Consider the following 21,204-nt stretch of genomic DNA (forward strand, 5'->3'; position numbering starts at 1 on the left):
AAGTTGTTGCCCTTCATCTCCAGTGAATCCCCCTGTGTCTGATTTCTCCACCATGGACTGCGATGTTCTGACCACGGAGGACTGTAGCGGCAGTGATGAGGAATCCTGTGGTGTGGGAAGTGCCATGCCTCCTGAATTCAGCACCTACTGGAAAACAGCGATGAAGAAACAATGGAATTTCAGTGCTTGGACTAAACTGATAGCATATGCAGAAAGCCAGGTAAAGGCCCAATCACTTTTTTTTATATTATTGCCGATTTTACATTTATTTTTTTTAAGGTATACACCGAAACCTTATTGTGCATGAAGCACAGTTTTTTCCTTCTGTCGTCTTTGCATCTCTTTTTCAGATTCTTGGTAGATGGATGGTATTCATTTTTTAACATCAGGCTGTTATTAACAATATCGTTAGCCACCTAGTGTGGGCAAGCATGTAATGTTGGCACTGATCTTAGCCTATCACAGTGGATCTTACACATGGGGGTTGATTTACTAAAGTTGGAAAGTGTAAAATCTGGTGCAGCTGTGCATAGAAACCAATCAGCTTCCAGGTTATTTTTTCAAAGCTTAATTAAACAAGCTGAAGTTAGAAGCTGATTGGCTACCATGCACAGCTGCACCAGATTTTGCATTCTCCAGCTTTAGTAAATCAACCGCATGGAGTTTTCTGAGGTTTGTGTTGCCCCTTTAGTAACTAGTTGTCTTTTTCCTATCAAGGTGAGTGATTCAAGATGCATAACCCCAAATGGTTGCTATAGTATGATATAGATACCTATTTTAAAAGAATAGCAGTTTTCTTTTCATAAAACTATAGCAGTTAAAAGTGACAGGATGTTTTGTTGGGAATGTGGATTAATAATTAGGGATGCCCCGAAATTTTGGCCACCGAAATTATCGGCCGAAAATGAGCCTATCCCATTTCGGCCGATAATGGGTTAACATTGCCGAAAATAATGGCCGCCGTGAGGAAGGAGGAGGGCGCAGGGCAGGTTTTAAAAGTCCCGCCTCTGGCCGGCCTCCCGCCTCTGGCCGGCCTCCCGCCTCTGGCCGGCCTCCCGCCTCTCAATGACGTCCCTACTACTAGATGTGTGCATGAATGGACATACCAGGCGGGGGGGCGGGGCGAGCGGCCGCTATAGATACTAGAACTATGTGATCCATCCCTGTCAGCTCAGCGCGACTATGTGTGAATGAGAAGTGACCTGACACCGGGCGGGGGGAGCGGCCGCTAATAACTATAACTATGTGAGCCTTCACTTCACTGTCAGGCATGTATCTCCGCTGACAGTGAAGGCTCACATAGTTATATCTATTAGCGGCCGCTCCCCCCGCCCGGTGTCAGGTCAGTTCTCATTCACACACAGTCCCGCTGAGCTGACAGGGATGGATCACATAGTTCTATCTATAGCGGCCGCTCGCCCCGCCCTCCCGCCCGGTATGTCACTTCATTCAACACAGATCGTAGTAGTGACATCACCGGGAGGCGGGACTTTTGAATGAAGGACACCCGAGGAGGGATGCTGAGCCAGAGGGGGGGGGGAGGGTGTACTGCGGAGGGGGACGCTGAGGCAGTTGGGGGGGGGGGGGGAGAGCTGAGGCAGCTCACCAATGGTATTTGTATTATGAAGCATGAGGGGTTAATGTATTGTCACTGCTGGTCACTCATCTATTAGTGACCGACCAGTGGCAGGTAATTAACCCCTTTGTGCTGCATTAGTGCAACCAGTATCAGTGTTAATTAACACTGGTTGCACTGACACTGGTTGCACTAATGCAGCACAAAGGGGTTAATTAACTGCCACTGGTCGGTCACTAATAGATGAGTGACCAGCAGTGACAATATATTAACCCCCTCATGCTGCATAATACAAATACCATTGGTAATTAAATTAACCTCTTGCCAACCCATCACAGTACATATACTGTGACAGGGTGGCAGTGACAGGTGTACGTCGCTACCTGTTTTTGGTGTATGCCCCTGTTCTATCCATTTTAAATTTTTTTGGGGGAAAAAGTCATTTTCGGTTTTCGGCCAAGGGCATCCTGCATTTTCGGTTTCGGTTTCGGCTCAAAATTTTCATTTCGGTGCATCCCTATTAATAATGTGTTTTGTCTAAGTGGTCACTGCTTTCCAATGTCCAGTCATATGACAATAGTTACTATATGCTCAAAAGACATCCTTGTGTGTATGAATAATTTGCCTGTTACTCCAAGCCTCATCCATGAAGGCCTCATCAGCACTGTTCGCGTTTAGTTTACACACTTGTACTGTATACAGTAGTATGTATTTTTACTTGTTAGTACACATTTGCATTCATATTTTGTTTGGTTTAAAGTGCATAAATAAATTTAAATACAAAAATTCACCACGCCCAAAACAATGTGAATCCTAAACTAAAAAAATATTTCCACTGCTGATACTTTATCAAAATATACACAAAAAGTGAAAAATCATCTGTAATAATCTAATAATATTCATCAGTAGCGCAAATGTTACAAAAAGAAAAAAAAAAAAAACACAAAACAGATTGTCATAAACTAATATGTGCACATGTCCATAAAAGTACTAAAAAGTTGTGCTTCATCTCACTGGAGATGATACGCCATATGTCCACCACCAAAGTGAAAGTGCAGGTCCCTCTTCCTTTAGAATATCACTCATCGGACCTCATTGGCACTCTTTCTAATGACTGCCAATAGCGCTTAATGATGATAAAACTCCATCTGGGAAATTCAAACATCACCTCCAAGTCATTACTCCGGCTCTCATATTAATAGCCACCTCATAGGCTAATTGCCTCATCACCAGTAACTAGCAGAACCAGCAAATTGAAAGTAATCCTCTCCCTTCTCCCCTTCTTTTCTTCTTTCTTATACTTTTTCTGTTACTCCTTTCCTCTGATGCGCATTGAGTGAAATAATCTGAACGCACTCAGGATACTCCGAAGTGTTGCAATAAATTTGATATTTCCATACCTGGAAAATAGTAAATTAATAACAATATCAATTCTATTGCAACTATTTGGAAATATCTTGAGAAAAGTGCGTTCAGATTATTTCACTCAATGCGCATCAGAGAAAGGACCAATGGAAAAAGTATAAAAAAGAAGAAAAGAAGGGAGATGATTACCTTCAATTTGCTGGTTCTGCTAGTTACTGGTGATTAAGCATGTGGTGGCTGTTATTATGAGAGCCGGAGTAATGACTCGGAGATGATGTTTGAATTTCCCAGGTAGAGTTTTATCATTATTAAGTGCCATTGACAGTCATGAGAATGAGTGGCAATGAGGTCCTGCACTTGCACTTTGGTGGTGGACATATGGTGTATCCTCTCCAGTGAGCAAAGCCGCAGCACAATTATTTAGCACTTTTATGGACATTTGCTTTATTACTCACATATTAGTTTGACAATCTGTTTTGCTTTTGGCTTTTTTTTTGTAACATTTACGCTACTGTGGAATATTATTCGAATATTACAAATTTTTCACCTCTTGGGTATAAAGTGCATGCATAGTTGTCAGTTTAGCCCAGGGCTCGACAAAACCCAGGCTCCAGGTCATATTGGCAACTAGAATTAGCGGTCTGGCGCCTGGGTTATACTGCCGGAGGGGTCTTGTCGCCAGGCATCCCAGGTCTCCTGCGAGGTGCGGGAGTCTCCTGCATGCGGGCTGTGGCGCCCCGACACCCGCAAGTGCCGTGCCTGCATGTGGGAGATTCCCACACCTCGCAGGAGATTTGGGATGTCAGGCAAAAGAACAGTGTCTGTCAGCTGTGACAGAATGGAGCCAATGCTTCCTGTGTACCTCCGTCCTGTCACAGGCGGAGTGATATCAAATGCACTCCGCCTGTGACAGGAGAGATTCAGGAAGCATCGGCTCCATATGCTTCCTACAGTGGCGCTCAGTGATCTCCACCAGTATTTCCCTCCAGCAGTACTCTCAGCAGTACCAGCTAGCAGGACCCACAGCAGTACCAGTTAGCAGGACCCACCAGCAGTACCAGCCAGCAGTACAAGCCTGCAGTATCCGCACGCTGTACCAGCCAGCAGTACCCACAGCAGTACCAGCCAGCAGTAACCGCCAGCAGTAAGTCACGTGCTGTGGGTGCAACTAGCCCCCCAGCAAATAAATGTAAATTTCTCTATCGCTCATTGACAGACGTAGTCCTCGGTGATACAGCACCTTCGGGTTATGTTGCCTCCACAGGAGCAGGACTAGACAGGAAATTAAAATGCTCTGGCCACACCCTAGGGGCAGTCCCAGAGGGTATATCCTCTCTCTCTCTGCCTCAGCAAATCAGTTATTTTCTGTCTAGTTAGGAGTAAGGACCTAGATACCTTGCTGGGATCTTCGGTCCTGGCAAGATTTTTTTCTTAAAAAGATTTTTTAGACCGCTTTTTTCTCCAGTGTTCCTGTGAGATCTTCAAGCAAGAAAGCTGAACTGGGCGACGGGCTGGATGTTGAGATCCGGTGGTCACCCCAGTTCAGCCTACGAGCGCGTGCAGGCCATAGCTCCGCGCTGGGTCGGCCACGACAAAGTCCCATTAAGGGACTGACCCCGCGAGTTAAACGTCTCGCTGAAACGCCAAAGACCATGAGTCACGGCGTCCGTATTGGTCGACAGCCCTCCCGCTCCGGTGGAGAGGGGTACTGTCAGGAGTTGGTGCCCGACTGGTTCCGGTATTGTGAGTAGTATGTTCCCCCTTTTCCCCCTGACGGGTCTTGTGGTGAACGCGGGCCCCTCTCTGTATGGTAAGATAGAGTCCCCCTCTATCCTATAACATGGCACAGATCCCCCTACTTTGAGTGTGATTTTATGTGCAAAAAGCCAGGAGGCTTGGTTTGGGAGCTAACAATCTAATTGTATACATGTTTAAAAGATTGTAATCAGTGGCAGTCTGGGAATCTTACTGTGATAAGAATAAGGTACCTACCAGTCAGAAGCCACGGACATGTAGACTGCCTTCCTAGTCAAATCTCCAGCTATAGCAGGCCTTCCGAACGGCCATGAGGTCCGCCAGGGCCGGTACCGCCAACTACGCCAAAAATCCCCATGCAGAGATAGTGTTGTGTGCCCTGCAGCACACCGCTATTCGGTACAGGCCGCCGCCATTTTTTTTGCTGGATTGCACGAGCCGCCATTTTGGCGTAGCCTCGTGTCTCCAGCATGGGGGCGGCCATGTTTGAGGTGATCCAAACACCTCGTGGAGCTAGGGGAGGCGCCGGAAGGCGTGCAGAGGGGCGGAGCCGCCTCCTTTCTTCCTGGGCAGCCAGCCAAAAGACTTCCTGTTTGTCAAGACAGTGCTGTAACCTGTTGCAGTTAAACTCTGAGCATCAAGTGGTGAGCCTGGGGGTCTCTCTCTCTCTCTCTCTCTCGATCGATAGGGATCCCTAGCAGGTAACACTAAGGGGCTTTTGTGGCGCTGGGGGTCTGTGAAAAAAAAAAAAAAAAAAAGTTTTTTATTTTTGAATTATATTATCCGGGCAGTTACTGGAATAATCATGGACCCTGCCACACAAATTCCCCCACCTGTTTCCCTCGAGGGGGCCACGGGACCCGCCGGTGCACAGAGTGTAGAGGCATTTACAGCAATTTTGGAGTCTATGGTGGCTCGGGTGGAGGCGGCCTGTCAGGGACGAGGGTCAAGGAAGCGACCCCCGCCTACCCCTATATTATCTGACACCTCTGACTCAGATTCAGAGATGGTCACTGCAGTTGCAGGTCCCTCTGCAAGGGCTGTTACCTCAGGTAAAGCTCCCTCAGACAGTGAGGAGGACGTTTCTTCTCCCGCTATAATTCAGGAAGAAGCATTGGTGGACGCACTAGTTGTGGCAGTGCAGGAAACCTTAAAACTTGAGGTTTTACCGGCAGAAGCAACTGATACAGAGATTCCTTTTGGTACTAACAAGCCCATCAAAACGGTGAAGGTTTTTCCTGTACCCAAGTGTTTTGGTAATAAGATTAAAGGAGAATGGGAGCATTCTAAACGTACCTTTACTATTTCCAAGCGTATTGCTAGACGCTATCCGTTTGAGGAATCCATCATTAAGAAATGGACGGTACCACCAGTGGTGGATCCACCTATTTCCAGGCTGAATAAAGCCACGGTTATCCCAGTGGAGGACACTTCGTCCTTTAAGGATCCGGTGGATCGAAAGATGGAAGCAGAGTCCCGCACCATCTTCTCTCTGATAGGGTCAGCATTTAGACCAGTAATTGTTATTGGTCTAGTTTCCCAGACACTTACGGAATGGGCGAGATTGGTACGCCAAGACCTTAGGGGAAAGGATATTCCCCAGGAAACATCTGATTTGATGGAACAGATTATACAAGGGCTACAGTTTATCTGTGACGCAGCCTTGGACACTACTCCCCTATTAGGGCATGCATCTATGTCAGCGGTAATCCTCAGACGTGTGCTGTGGTTAAAATGCTGGTCAGCTGACCTAGGTTCCAAAAAGACCTTGACGAATCTCCCCTTTCAGGGGAATCGTCTATTTGGGGCCACCCTAGATGAAATCATTAAGGATGCCACTGGGGGCAAGAGCACTTTTTTGCCACAGGCTGCTAAAGCTAAGGGACCTCGCAACAAGCGAGGACCTTTCTTTACCGCCCATAAAGGGTTCGCACGCCCGGCTGGAACAAGCGGGAAAGGCAAGACTCCTCCAGGAGGGTTCAAGAAAGGCTGGTCGGACAAACAGAGGACCAACTCAGCCAAACCCGAAGCAAAGGAGTACACAGCCTGAAGGTGCGCCCCCACCCGGTTTGAGGGTGGGGGGACGTTTTTCACCGGTATTCAGGACATTAGATCGAGCATCAACTACTACTACCGGTGCGATTCTTCCCTTCCAACATTTAAGTACTACAGGGAGCGGTAGTCACCGTTCCCTGAATAGATCTTTTCCTTTACCTTTTCCTAAGATTAGTCTCAATTCCCCACAGGAATCGGATCTGGTTGACCAGACAGGCCAAGAAGCCTCTAGCCGGGTAACTTCGGTCCCTGAGGTTCAACCAGAAAAGATCACCCTTCCTGATAGCAATCAGGTATCTGATAAATGTGTGGGAACAGAAAACGACCAGACTTTCTCGGATGGTCGGGGCCAGATAGCTCTAGGGACGCCTGGTTCAGATCCAGTCAGCACCAGTGGTCCTAGAAATTCTAGGCTGGCCTCGTCAAGCCGGCCTGGCCGACTTGGACAGGCTAGTCGCAGACGTTCCATGGGAACTTCGTCTCAGGGAGTGTCTGTGGTCTCAAGGACCAATTTACCATCGTGCTTTACAGTCGCTGGTTTTAATGGCCTGGCCATTGAGACCCAAGTACTGAAGGACAGAGGTTTGTCAGCTTCAGTCATTCCTACCCTTATTAAAGCAAGGAAAGCGACTTCCAGCAAGGTCTATTATCACACATGGAAGACTTGTATTGCGTGGTGCGAATCTTTAGGATTTCCTCCACGTACCTATTCGGTGACTCGAATATTGGCTTTTTTGCAACAAGGGGTTGAGGAGAAGCTAGCCTTGAGCACCATCAAGGGTCAAGTTTCAGCATTAGCAATCTTCTTTCAGAAACCTTTAGCTACCAAGTCCTTGGTGCGGAATTTCATCCAGGGGGTGCGGCACCTGGCTCCACCAGTCCGCGCGCCCTTACCGCCCTGGGATCTTAATTTAGTTTTGTCAGTACTACAGAAACCTCCCTTTGAAAACATCAGGGAGATTCCCTTGTTTACTTTATCCCAGAAGGTGGCCTTCTTGGTGGCTATCACTTCTGCTCGCAGGGTGTCAGAACTGGCTGCATTATCATGCCAGTCCCCATACCTAGTGATTCATAGGGATAAGGTAGTACTTCATCCTAAGCCATCCTTTCTTCCTAAGGTGGTTTCAGATTTTCATCTGAATAAAGATATTGTACTACCTTCCTTGTGTCCTCAGCCCAAGCATCATCGGGAACATGCGTTGCATTCCTTGGATGTGGTTCGGGCAATCAGAGTATACCTGAAAGCTACGGAATCATTCCGTAAGACGGATTCACTTTTTGTGATCACGGATGGCCCCAGAAAGGGTTTGCCTGCATCTGCCGCGACCATTGCCAAATGGATTAGACAGACGGTGGTACAGGCTTATTCTATTAAGGGTCAGAGTCCTCCGTTCCCTGTTAGGGCGCACTCCACTCGAGCGCTCAGTACTTCCTGGGCCTTTCGCCATCAGGCGTCAGTGGTCCAGGTATGTAAGGCGGCCACCTGGTCGTCGGTACATACCTTTACAAAATTCTATAAAATTGATGTGACGGCATCGGCGGATGCCTCATTTGGCCGCAAGGTTTTGCAGGCCGCAATTTGAGGAGACCGGTGGTCTACCTCGAGAGTTTTTTTCTGTTTGAAAAATTTCTTTTTTGTTGAGTCTCATCATTAAGGATGAGCATTGTAAACTTCTAGTTGGCACCGGTTGGGCCTTCTAGATTGGGATTTGATTTCCATTTTCCCACCCCTCATTTGTGATACTGCTCTGGGACGTCCCGAAGGTGCTGTATCACCGAGGACTACGTCTGTCAATGAGCGATAGAGAAAAATGGATTTTTGTAAAATCTTACCGTAAAATCCTTTTCTCTTAGCTCATTGACAGACGTAGTCCCCGCCCCTCTGTTTTGGAGTTGGGTTGGGTTAAAATCTCTAAAGACTGCTTTTTGACATAACTGATTTGCTGAGGCAGAGAGAGAGAGGATATACCCTCTGGGACTGCCCCTAGGGTGTGGCCAGAGCATTTTAATTTCCTGTCTAGTCCTGCTCCTGTGGAGGCAACATAACCCGAAGGTGCTGTATCACCGAGGACTACGTCTGTCAATGAGCTAAGAGAAAAGGATTTTACAGTAAGATTTTACAAAAATCCATTTATTCCAGCATGTGCAGTATTCCTGACTCCTACCACCATGACCATTTCAAATCACTGAAGCGGCCATGGTGGTTGGAGTGTTCCTTCTAATATGTCTCAGAAGAAGTAAAAAAAGTACACAGGGGTCAAATGCCAGGCAACATCAGCCGGTTCAATAAAAACTGGCCGCCATTGGGCCCGTGTGTATGACAGCCAGTCCGACAGAAGCCGGCCATTCGGCATGCGCGGAAAAAAAATGGCTCCTAACATTTTTAGCTGGCTCCTAAATGTCCAACAAAGTTGTCAAGCCCTGGTTTAGCCATCTTTTATTTTCTTCCCACAGAACAACCTGGCAGCTTGTAGGAAAGCTTATGATGCGTTCCTCACATATTTTCCTCTTTGTCACATCTACTGGAAGAAGTATGCAGACCTGGAGCAGCATCAGGGTAATAGAGAAGAGGCAGAAAAGGTATTTGTGACTGGAATATTAAAACCAGAAAGTTTATGCACCACAGAAATTTAAATGGAATAAGCTAACATAGACATTAGATTTGCTGTACTTACATGAAAGATTGCATTGATATTGAGTTTTTATTTTCTTTGTGTTCCCTCACCCCATACCTATGGAGTTTATGTACAAAGCACAAAAAATGAAATGGTCTTTTATGTGAAGTACCTGAGCGTAGTGGCAGACCACAGCCATACTGTATATCCTTTGCTTGCTTACAAATCTACTAACACAAAGAAAAGCAATCTCAGCTGTGGTTGTGTGATGATGCTTAGACAAAGCCTCCATCTCTACTGTTTATTAGCCAGGCAGACTTACACAGAGCTTATACAAGCTGTGAACACAATTTGAAAATTGAAGGGGTAAATGAGCTAGTGATGTCTGAGTGAGCATATATTATGTTCATGGATGAACACACAGGTATTACAATGGAAAGTGCGTGCAATGTCTCCTTACTCAAAGTAGTCACATAAAGAACACTTAGATCTCTCACTTGCAGTGTTCTTTGGTAAAATATTTGCCCATCTGTCAGCCAAAAAAGCTTGATGAAAGCAAAGGATGCGTATAATTTTGAGCATTACTTTGGATTGAGCTAGCTAGAGAATATGAGCCCTTAAACCGGGTACACATGGTTATTTTTTTCTTTGTTCAGCCAGAGGCCACAAGTGAGGTGGATGCAAGAATCCCCCCCCCCCCTCCCCACCCGAGATTGTATTCTACCAGCGGGGAACCTTGTGTTGCAGTAACGTGTGGCGCATTACTGTGCTATTTATTAAGAACAGCAGCTTTAACACACTATATAGTAGAGGACAATGCTCCTGCACTGCAGCGCATTACACTGTATATGCTGTACTTCGTAGTGGGTACGATAGGGTGTGATGGACATTTTTAATTGGAGAAGTGACCCAGGTTTTAGCCTACCTTGTGCAACAATGCTTGTATTAGCACTATTACATAAGTAAGGGTGAGTTGTGATACTGTCTCCTGTGTTGAAGTCACAAATGAGAGAGACGGGTAAGTGTTAAAAGTAAGCACCTTTTGCAAACTACTTCTTTTGCTAATGTCCATATTTCACATTAATTTATTTTTTTGGTGTTAATGTGTTTGAGTCTAGGTAGAGTTTCTAGTCAGATTAAAGTAGGGAGCTGCTTCACCTTGTATCTAAATTGTTCCAAACATTTCCGATTGTGCCATGTGCGATGAAGCAAAAAACATCTCATTACTTTATCATACCATTCAAAGTCCTGCCTTAAAGTGGTTGTAAACCAATGGGATATTCCAATGTGTAAACAATAGGGCACAGCCCCAGTTTTCCCATGTGAAGGGTGTCAATTGACAGCTCCACTCTGCTTTGCATGGCCTGAGGAGACGACACCGTCAGGACATGGCACTCTGAAATCAGGTAGGATGATTATAGCCCACAGTAAGACATTAGACTTACTTGCTACTAGAAGGGGAGCATGTGCACTATGGTGGAAATGATGAAGAGGCTGTAGGAGTCTGCAGATCGTTGTCGCCAAAGAGGGGAAAGTTGCTCATGACTGGTGTAATTTACAGGTGATTTCTCCTAAAGGAAAGTTTCAATGAACAAAGGGCAAAGAGATATTTCAAAAATCGTTCGGGTTCACTCACATGTGCGACAATACGCTATGTTTATGTGGCATTTATTCAGCATTTGTAAAACCCCATAGCCGCCCTTCAACAGCTGCCATGAATATCCTAGTGGCACCAAACAGTGCTGTCCACACAGTAGTGGTAGTGTTGTGACATCTTGTGTTTCAAATTAGGCAGCATGTCCCTTTCATGAGGCATTGACACTTGTCAGCCACCTCCATTGATTTCAATGGTAATGCTCTGTAACTGCACCTTAGCAGTACCCATAGCATTTATGGTGTGCTTATGAAGTATTTATAAAGTGTTACTTGGGCACTGGGGGAGAGATAGTGGAAGCTCCTGTATCCCAGAATGCACTGGGAAATAATTGAGAATGAGGACAGAGCAGCTCCGGTCACTTCGTGTTTGTACAGATTGGTCGTGTGGTAACACCATTTGTGGGCAGGCAAATACATCAAGCCAGCCAGCAGGACTGACCAAGCGTGGAGAGGCATTGAACAATATTGTCAGTGGCAAAGCTTTATGTTTCAGCAAAGCTGAGCTGGACCAAGCCAAGTGTCAGAGATCAAAATATTCAAATCAATCTTGCACTTCCGCCTAGCAGCACTAGGGTCTTCTGTTCGAATCCCAACCATGATACCACCTGCCTGGAGTTTGCATGTTCTCCCTGTGATGGCATGGGTTTCCTCCGGATACTCCGATGTCCTTCCACATTCCAAAGACATACTGGTATGTTAAATTGGCCCTGGTATGTGTATGTATGAATGAATGTGAGTTAGAGACCTTAGATTGTAAGCTCCTTGAGGGCAAGGAGAGATGTGAATGTACAATATGTATATATAAAGCGATGTAAATTTATGGCACTATGGAAGTACCTGTTATAAATAATCTTGCAGAGAATTCACAAAAATGTCTGCTATCACACTACAAGCTAACCACATCCCAAAGTAGATAATTCCCTCTACATCACTTTTCTTTAGGCACTTCCCACTAGAAAAGCAACACTTTCTTGGGCATTTAGCAAGCATTCTTGAAGCTTTTTAAATGCTTCAAAAACCCAACGAAAACACGTCATTAACATGTCATCAATGCTATAGGCTTATTATTGAGCATTGCTTCCTTCTTCATAATTAACACACGTATGAACAAGCCCTTAGGAAGGTTTTTTTAATTTTATTTTTTTTTAGAGAAGGGGGTTTACCGACACTTTAAAGGATATCTGCACTAAGGGAGTTGTGTGGTCTGCCAATGCCAACTTCTTTTTCGGAAAATTCTAGCAGGCTGTCATGGTGATTCAGAGGTTTAAATGCTCTCTGGCCCTGAAAAAGTATGCAGATTCTGCGTTCAGATTGTACTGTACTTGTAGCATACCTGTACCAGGTCAGTGATTCAAAGCATTTAGACCAGGGACAGCTCGTCATTTGGCCATTACAAATGAAAGTCAGCATTGACAGCTCCACTATTCCTCACCATTCCTTTTACAGCTCTAAACATGCACCCAGCTACTCTTACCTGTAGATCTGGCTAATACTGCCACTTCATAGTTTCCCTCCATTCCATACACTCTGACATTGCAGATATTACACTAATGCTGTGTCCACCTGCAGTTACAAACACAAAGTAGCTGCATTGGTTGCAGCATGAGTTGTGGAATTGAACGGAGTCTTGGAGACCTTATACCAGGGATCCTCAAACTCTGGCCCTTCAGCTGTTGCAGAACTACACATCCCATGAGGCATTGTAAAACTCTGATGTTTACAGACATGACTAGGCATGATGGGAATTGTAGTTTCTGAACAACTGGAGGGCCATAGTTTGAAGACCCTTGCCTTATACAGTTTGCAGCTCCTTCAGAGACTGTAAATAAATGGACGTTCTGAAAATATGAAAACAAGCATGTTGTAAAAATCTATGAATGTTTGTCCTCAGATGTGTGTGAAATTCAGAGTTTTTTTTTTTCCTGTTGTGAGTGTTCCTTTAATCATTGTCCATGCTGTATATGTGTATGCCTGTCTGTTACATGACTTTGGTTTGTCCTCTTTACATGCTTTTTATGGATAAGCTTGACTCCCACAAGTGACATGTTCTGCTTGTAATTTGTGTGTTTACCTTGTATTTGCATGGGATTCCTCTGAATGATTCACTTTCCTCTCATACTACAAAAACTGATAAGGAGGTTAACTAACTCCTGCATGGCCAAACAGATCCGTGTGTGTGTGTGTGTGTGTGTGTGTGTGTGTGTGTGTGTGTGTGTGTGTGTGTGTGTGTGTGTGTGTGTGTGTGTGTGTGTGTGTGTGTGTGTGTGTGTGTGTGTGTGTGTGTGTGTGTGTGTGTGTGTGTGTGTGTGTGTGTGTGTGTGTGTGTGTGTGTGTGTGTGTGTGTGTGTGTGTGTGTGTGTGTGTGTGTGTGTGTGTGTGTGTGTGTGTGTGTGTGTGTGTGTGTGTGTGTGTGTGTGTGTGTGTGTGTGTGTGTGTGTGTGTGTGTGTGTGTGTGTGTGTGTGTGTGTGTGTGTGTGTGTGTGTGTGTGTGTGTGTGTGTGTGTGTGTGTGTGTGTGTGTGTGTGTGTGTGTGTGTGTGTGTGTGTGTGTGTGTGTGTGTGTGTGTGTGTGTGTGTGTGTGTGTGTGTGTGTGTGTGTGTGTGTGTGTGTGTGTGTGTGTGTGTGTGTGTGTGTGTGTGTGTGTGTGTGTGTGTGTGTGTGTGTGTGTGTGTGTGTGTGTGTGTGTGTGTGTGTGTGTGTGTGTGTGTGTGTGTGTGTGTGTGTGTGTGTGTGTGTGTGTGTGTGTGTGTGTGTGTGTGTGTGTGTGTGTGTGTGTGTGTGTGTGTGTGTGTGTGTGTGTGTGTGTGTGTGTGTGTGTGTGTGTGTGTGTGTGTGTGTGTGTGTGTGTGTGTGTGTGTGTGTGTGTGTGTGTGTGTGTGTGTGTGTGTGTGTGTGTGTGTGTGTGTGTGTGTGTGTGTGTGTGTGTGTGTGTGATTTTAGACTGTAACCTCTTTTTGGGGCAGGGTCTGATGTGAATGGTTATATGTACTATAAAATATGGTAAATAAAAGATACCAAAAAATAATGGTTGTGTGTAAGTGCTGTATAAACCTGTTGTATAATTTATATACTTACACTTTGAAACCTTCACTTTATTTTTTATCGTGTTCAGTGACATTTGTACACTTTTCATAAAATATACATATCCTTTGTAAAATGCCTACAGTATCATAAATACTAGGGCAAATACACTAAAAGGTGCTGACATTAATTATATGCTTTATATACATACGATGACTTGCAGATGCACACGATGCACATGCACTGAGGTTAACATTCTCATTATTTCTCTGTACAGTAGAACTAAAATGGTAAAACACAAAGGGGACGATTCAGTAGGGCATTTGGGACACGTTTCTGGTGTTGTGGATGTAGTCGGGAGCCTTGTGTCAAATTCATGAAACCCGTGCAACAGTTTTATATTTGGTACTGATATGCTTTGATATGCACTTCCTATTTAACTGATGCAGTGCTTGTTTGGCTTGTTTGAGACACTTTTACTGTCTGTTGCTATTGTTGCAATAAATTCATAAAGAAAAGCCACTGTATTGGTGATAAGGAAAGTGGAGGTGGAATGAAAACAAGTCCTGTTCCATGTTGGAGTAAATTTTGATACAGGTTCTAGAATTGTGTCGCGAAAACAATTCTATTTCAGACAGTTTTGCTATACACCTTTTCGATACGCACATAAACCTGTCACAAGTTGCGTACCACTGAAAAACAGATTTCTAATGAGTATTTACAACACTTTTTGTAAATGTCACAGATAGATTGCTATTCAGACATGTTTACCCTAAAGCTGAATTCCAGGCAGGTTTAAAGGCATAAATACTGTGTAGGTATAGTAAGCCCCTTTCACACAGGCGGACCGTTCAGATCAGCCTGACGTTTTTTTTGGGCGAATCTGAACGGTCACCCCATGCATCTCTATGGGGCATCGGATGTCAGCGGAGACATGTCCACTGACATCCGATCCATCAAATCTGGATGGATGGAAACCCTATTTTTCCATCCGTTCAGCGGATCGGATGAGAACTGACGGAGGTTCCGTTCCCATCCGATTCCCCCATAGAGATGCATGGGGATCTGAGAGCTGTGTCTCCGCACACAGCACGGAGAACAGCTGTCATCCTCCTGCTCAGCGGGGGATCGACGGATCGATCCCCCGCTGAGAAAAACGGAGTCCGTCCGACGGACTCCATGTGTGAAAGAGCCCTAAGAATGAGTTTCGTTCTGGGAGCTTGTCTGTAAGTCAAGCAAAGATCAGTACTTGCAGACAAAGGCTGTGAGCGCTGATCGGTGTGTTCTGGCAGGGAGAGTCCCCCTATAAGAACACAATTGCACAGCTGGGGAAATAGCTGCACCAACATTGCTTGTGTTGGTACGTCGATCTGTCAGTTTTTTTTTGTTCAGTTCGCTGGGTTGAATAAAAAAACAAAACTGCAAACACATGTTTGTATCTTTGAAAGTTCACAACTCGAAAGTTCGTATGTGAAGGACTTACTGTATCTGAATTTGATGGATATCAGTTCCTTGCAGCCTAAGTACAGTCTGTACAGCAGAACTCAAGGGAGTAGAGAAGATGCATCTGGTTTACTACAGTGCAAGGAGCATGCTGATAGGAGAAAAGAGCAAAGCCACAGAGAGCTCATCAGTGTGATTCTTCTTCTTTCACTGCCCATCTTACTGCCCATTTACAATGACATCTTGAAAGTCTGTGGGATATACTGTATTAGGCAGCAAGTGAACCTGTCGTCCCTGAAGTTGATGTGTTGATAGCAGAAAAAATGGGCATCACAGTTGTTTATGGTGCTGCAGACTTGGTCAGGGGGCTAATGCTTATCTGTGTCCATAGTCCTGTTCACTTTGTACTGTGATACAGGTTTACATGGGTAGATAGGTATATTGAAATTAATAATTATACACCAGTAAGCATTCGAATCGCGCCATATTGCAATTCTACCACATAATATAGACTTTTAATTGCCACTTAAAATACTGAAATGCCCTCACTTTATTACCTTCAAAGACATTATCCATACTAATGAAATTCCAAGGGCAATATGTGCATGCAAAAAATCTTGCGCACTCGCTTACAGTGCATAACCACCCCCACTTCAGAGATTGCGCCGTTTTCTTCAGTGTGCTTTTATGTGAAATCTCAACAAGCTGGGGAGTTCCTGGAGGGCTGGATGGGCTTAGACACTTCTTTGGCATCTGCCCTGCAACCATCAAGATGGTGACTTACAAGGGGAGAGACATCTGAAAGAAAAAAAGGCAAGTTTTATATTTAGTTGTTGTACTGAATTATTTTACTACTGTTAAGAAATGCAAAATATAGTAAAAATGATATTGCAGCTTCTTATTGAGGTTTTTAGAATGTTTAATATAAATGGACATTTGTAAAAATATAAGGTATATTTGAGTACAGAATATATGTAATTTGGAAATATTCGTAGTAGTCAGAGCAAATGTATCAACTGAAAAGGCAAAGGGGTCAATTTTTATTTTAAAAATTGCTGTGCGATTGTATCAGCATTTTCACAAAAATCACGAATAATACCCTTGCAAATGTTTTTAACGTGTGTGAAATGATCAGATGCTTAAAGAGATTCTTCAGCCAGATTTCCAAAAATTAAAAGTCAGTAGCTATAATAGCTGTAGCTGCTGCTTATTTAATAAACAGATACTGCCTTTACCACTGTGCGTGCGCAAGTTGCTCTGCGCTCTGTTCCTGGTCCCACAGCCTCCTGGGGCATGTGACCTGTCCCAGAAGGTTGCGGGCAGGTAGGGGGGCTGAACTTCCACTCAGACCGCTCAGGGGATCAAAGCTAAAGTGGGAGCAGGTGTCCTGTTTGTTGCAATGTTGTCAAATTGAGTGTAATTAGAATAAGTTAGCTATTACACATATTATTTTATGGATTTCTTTGGGGAATATAAATATTACTGGATATAGCTTATTCGAAGTACATTCAATCTTAAAATAACATACCCTAAGTGCTGGTTCACACTAACAAGGCACGACTCCGGGGGCGACCTGGTAAAGTTCCGTGCACCGTGACCTCGGCGCGTCTTGCACGGACTTCATATAATGAATGTCTATGCAAGTCGCTCCGAGGTCGCCCCGAAGTAGTACAGGAACCTTTTTCTAAGTTGGAGCGACTTGTGTCACTCCTATTAGAACGGGTCCTGTACCAGTCAATAGACCACAAGTCGCGGTAGTGTGAATCGAGACTAAAACTAGGGATGCACCGATCCGATATTAGGATCAGATATCAGCGCCGATACTGCCACAATAGCTGGATCGGGGGATAGGTAAAATGAACCGATCCACGGGCCGATCCGGTTTTGCTGAGTCCCGGGTCAGCTGTCCCTTACTTGCACGGAGCCGCCGATCCACGGGCCGATCCGGTTTTGCTGAGTCCTTGCTCAGCCGTCCCTTACTTGGTGTAGTAGTAGTATGGGATGGGAGCCGCTACTTCCTGTATAGGTCCGGCTCACAGGCGGAGTGATATCAGATGCACTCTGTCTGTGAATGGAGGAGCCATACACATGAAGCAGCGGCTTTGCTCTGTACTGCAGCCGCATGCATATTGTGTATGTGTGTAGTTTCTGATCGGTTTCGGTATCGGTATCTGCAGATACACAATGCCAGATATCGGTATCGGGACAAGAAAAGTCGGATCGGTGCACCCCTACCTAAAACATTTGATCACAAGAGGAAATACTCTAAGAACATTCAATCAGAAGAAAAATTGAGGGAATGCTGGTTTAATCACACAGAATGAATGTACATGCTGCTTGACTAGAAAAATAGCTAGGCAATTTTTATGATATATATTGACCCCTATGTTTACACCTTATCCTTAAAACTGCATTAATATAGTCCAAAATTCTCTTCTACTGCAACACTTAATTAATCATATAAAATAACTGTTGTGGTCCGCCCTCATATTATTCTTGGCTACAGTATTCATAAATTAAAACATAGATTTAATTGAATTAAATCATTTTTTATTTTTTTTAATCAGTAGTTGCATATGAGAATTCTGACTTTTTTTTCTAATTTTATTTTAGTTTGTTTAAAATTATTCAGCATGTTTAGGATTTTTTATTTTTATTTTTTGCAAATGTGTGTTACCCACAAACTGAAAGTTGTATTAGAAGTACAAATCTAAAAAAAAGACCAATTACATTACCAATTTCTGATACTACCTGTTTTTCACTTCTAAAACAGTGTTATATGTTCCAAAATTTTTTAATTTGTGCAGGTCTTTGAGCGTGCTTTGAAGGCCAGCCCACTTAATATCTCCATGTGGATCAAATACATTCAGTTCCTGAAGAATACTATGGACATGGCTTTGACAAAATCTGTTGACAAGTTACGAGGGTAAGACTGATATGACACTGTTTTTATTCTGAAATTAAAGAGTAACTCACTTTTGTTGAGAAAAAAAACCATTCCCCTCTGGGTGATCTATGTACATTGCAAGGATCTTAACAAACTTTGTTACAGACTACTACCTTTTGTTATTCTGAAAGAATTGCAGTTTGTCTGTGTTTATGTGCAAAAGTAAACGTGAATGGGAGTGACTTTATATTTGTCAATCATCTGCTGCACCTGCAGGGTTCTAATGAGGAAAGTGGCAGGGTCCTGGTCCCATTAGACATGATTTCCCTTTGGGGGTATCTTACCAAAAAGTTTGTTGCAGGGGTTGCCCAAAATCTGACTTGTATCTTAGTGCAGATGTCTGGGAAAATCAGTAAGCCAATTACACAAGCAGGAAGTGACATTTCTGGGGGGCATTCCATTTACCATCTGTTTACAGAACACCTTCAGGTTACCAAATTACATTGCAATTAACAAAAATTACAGAGCTGCAGATTGAAAAGGAAAGGTTTTTTTAATAACTTTTAATTACAATATGACTTGTGTAGTTATTGTATAAGTTATATATTTTTTTCTTACTAAAGTGGAGATACCCTTTAGGCTTGACTTGGGCGTTAGTGAAATCCATGAATTATTCTGTTGGTATGTCAAAGGACAATAGATAAGATTATGCATGTTTTTCTTTTATTATTATCATTAATGTATACTCTGGAAATAGTGTTGCTGCAGGTTACAGATGATTTCCTTGCTGGTGAATGCTGCTATGCAGTCAAAGACTTGTGAGGTGGTTTTCAGGATTGGATAAAGTTTGCATTTAAAGTTTAACTTCACATTTCATGTCGCCTTTTTAAATAGTTTGTTTGGGCCAAGATAGCCCAAACAAACAATTTACTGCACTAACAGATCCACTTGCAGGGCATGCTGTATTAACTGTGTGTAGCCTCAACTATATACAGTAGTGATCAGCCAATATAGTTTTTTCATTGCCGATACCGATATTTTGGTCATCGCGTATAGGCCGATATTTTCATACATTTAAAAAAAAATTTTTATTGACAGGTACACTTGTGGAGGAATCTGGGGTCTAAAAGACCCCAAACCACTCCTCTGCACTTAAAAGTATTCAAAACACCAAGTTTGGCTGTTTTGAATGCTGTAATTTTTTTAAATTTGGCACCATTACCGGAAAGTAATGTCATGACATCCCTTCTGGGTTTTTGCATGGAGACCCGAACAGAGCCAAATGCGGCTTTGATCGGGTCTTCAGCGGCCATGCAGGTTGGTTGCCCGGGTCTCCTCCCGCTCCTTGTAGTGACAGTTCTCAGCCGCATCCGTTGTCATTACAAGACAGCGGACCGCCGGCTATGGACGCCGGTACCGGAGTGATGCCTCTAGCTGCAGGCATCACTCTGGTACAAGCACTTTCCCGAAATATCGGCAGTATCGGTAACCTCCAAGGCCAATTCTGATATATCGGGGAAAGTGCATATCGGCCCTCGATATATTGGCTTTGCCGATAATCGGTCGATCCCTAATATACAGTATACAGCGCTGTGTTCTGGCAGTGGGATGGGGACTTTATGTCCCACTCCCAGAACAAAACAGAGTTGGGCTGAGCTCTTCTTAGCCTTTTACAGGAAGCTTTGTAACCTGTGAATGAATACAAATACAAAGTTTCCTCTTATTGGCTGAGGAAGAGATTTTGACATAATTTGCTCGCCTCTCCACCATCCGATGAAGCTTTGTATTCATTTGTAGAATAGAAAGCTTTACATGTATGGTTGAGCAGTACCTGTTAGTGCAGTAAATGGTTTGTTTGGGCCAGCTTGGTTTAAACCAACTATTTAAAGGGACATTCAAGGTGGAGTTAGGCTTTAAGTGTGTGTGCTTGGTTGTGGATGGTTTGTTCTCCCTCCCTAGTTAATCAGTGTGTGTGTGTGTGTTTCAGAGAGGGTTGGTGGTGGTAATGGCAGTGCGCAATGTGAATTAAACATTTCTTTTAAAAGGCCCTGACTGATTATTATTTGAAAGTTTTTCTTTGGTTTGTGAGCACTTCACTATTGTATGCTTTGGAGATTCTTAAAACTGATTGTGATGTTTCCATTTTTACTTTCAACATGTTTAATGTAACATATGACATTTATTCACTTCAAACAGGTGAACATCCTAACCCTCATGAAAGTGCATCTGTTACAACAGGTGTAGACCTATTTTTGACTACTATAGGGGGATACGTTCAAAGGATCAGCCAGATTTTAGTCAATGTATTTCTACTGTTAAATACACTACAGACACATTCCTGTTTTGTTATTTTTTTCGATGAATGACCTTCCCCATCCCACCCTGCATTTGCAGTGAACTTTTTTTTTTCAGGTGACTTTTTATTTTTGTAGTGTAATTGCCAGTGTTGGAGATCGATTCAAGGAAATTGGTGACAATTGGTCAAATCTGGATTTGTGTAATAGTGTTCACTCTTCTTTTTTTTATTGCTACTATTCGATATCTGTAGACCAATCCACAGATTGTTTTGCTAATCTCTTAACTTTTTTCATGTAAGGAATGTAGGAGTTTACATTTTCCCATTTTATTAGCAACCTTTTTTACTTGCAGTATAATATGAAATGATTAGTGTGTAATCCTCTGCCATTAATGTGTGTCCTATAATAAATTGACTATCTGTGTATTGTCTTGCTGATGACATGGACAAAGATCAGAAAACATCTCCTCTTAGTGCCGGTTCACATTTCTGCGATGCGGGAACGCTGCGAATATACAGCATGTTCCCGCATCGC

The 21,204-nt window shown here is 43.7% G+C and overlaps 1 protein-coding gene across 1 annotated transcript in view; it reads left to right on the forward strand.

Moving 5' to 3' along the window:
* The window catches only part of LOC309566071 (pre-mRNA-processing factor 39-like), a 120,780-nt gene that overhangs the window by 21,031 nt on the left and 78,545 nt on the right, over positions 1 to 21,204 (forward strand). Inside the window, exons 2-4 of the mRNA XM_082271097.1 lie at positions 24 to 220; positions 9,206 to 9,331; positions 18,294 to 18,412. Of these exons, the coding sequence (XP_082127223.1) occupies positions 24 to 220; positions 9,206 to 9,331; positions 18,294 to 18,412 (442 nt within the window). The remainder of the gene's footprint in view (positions 1 to 23; positions 221 to 9,205; positions 9,332 to 18,293; positions 18,413 to 21,204) is intronic.

This window comes from Pelophylax lessonae (genome assembly GCF_965119305.1).
Source record: "Pelophylax lessonae genome assembly, chromosome: 10".
NCBI classification, from domain to species: Eukaryota; Metazoa; Chordata; class Amphibia; order Anura; family Ranidae; genus Pelophylax; species Pelophylax lessonae.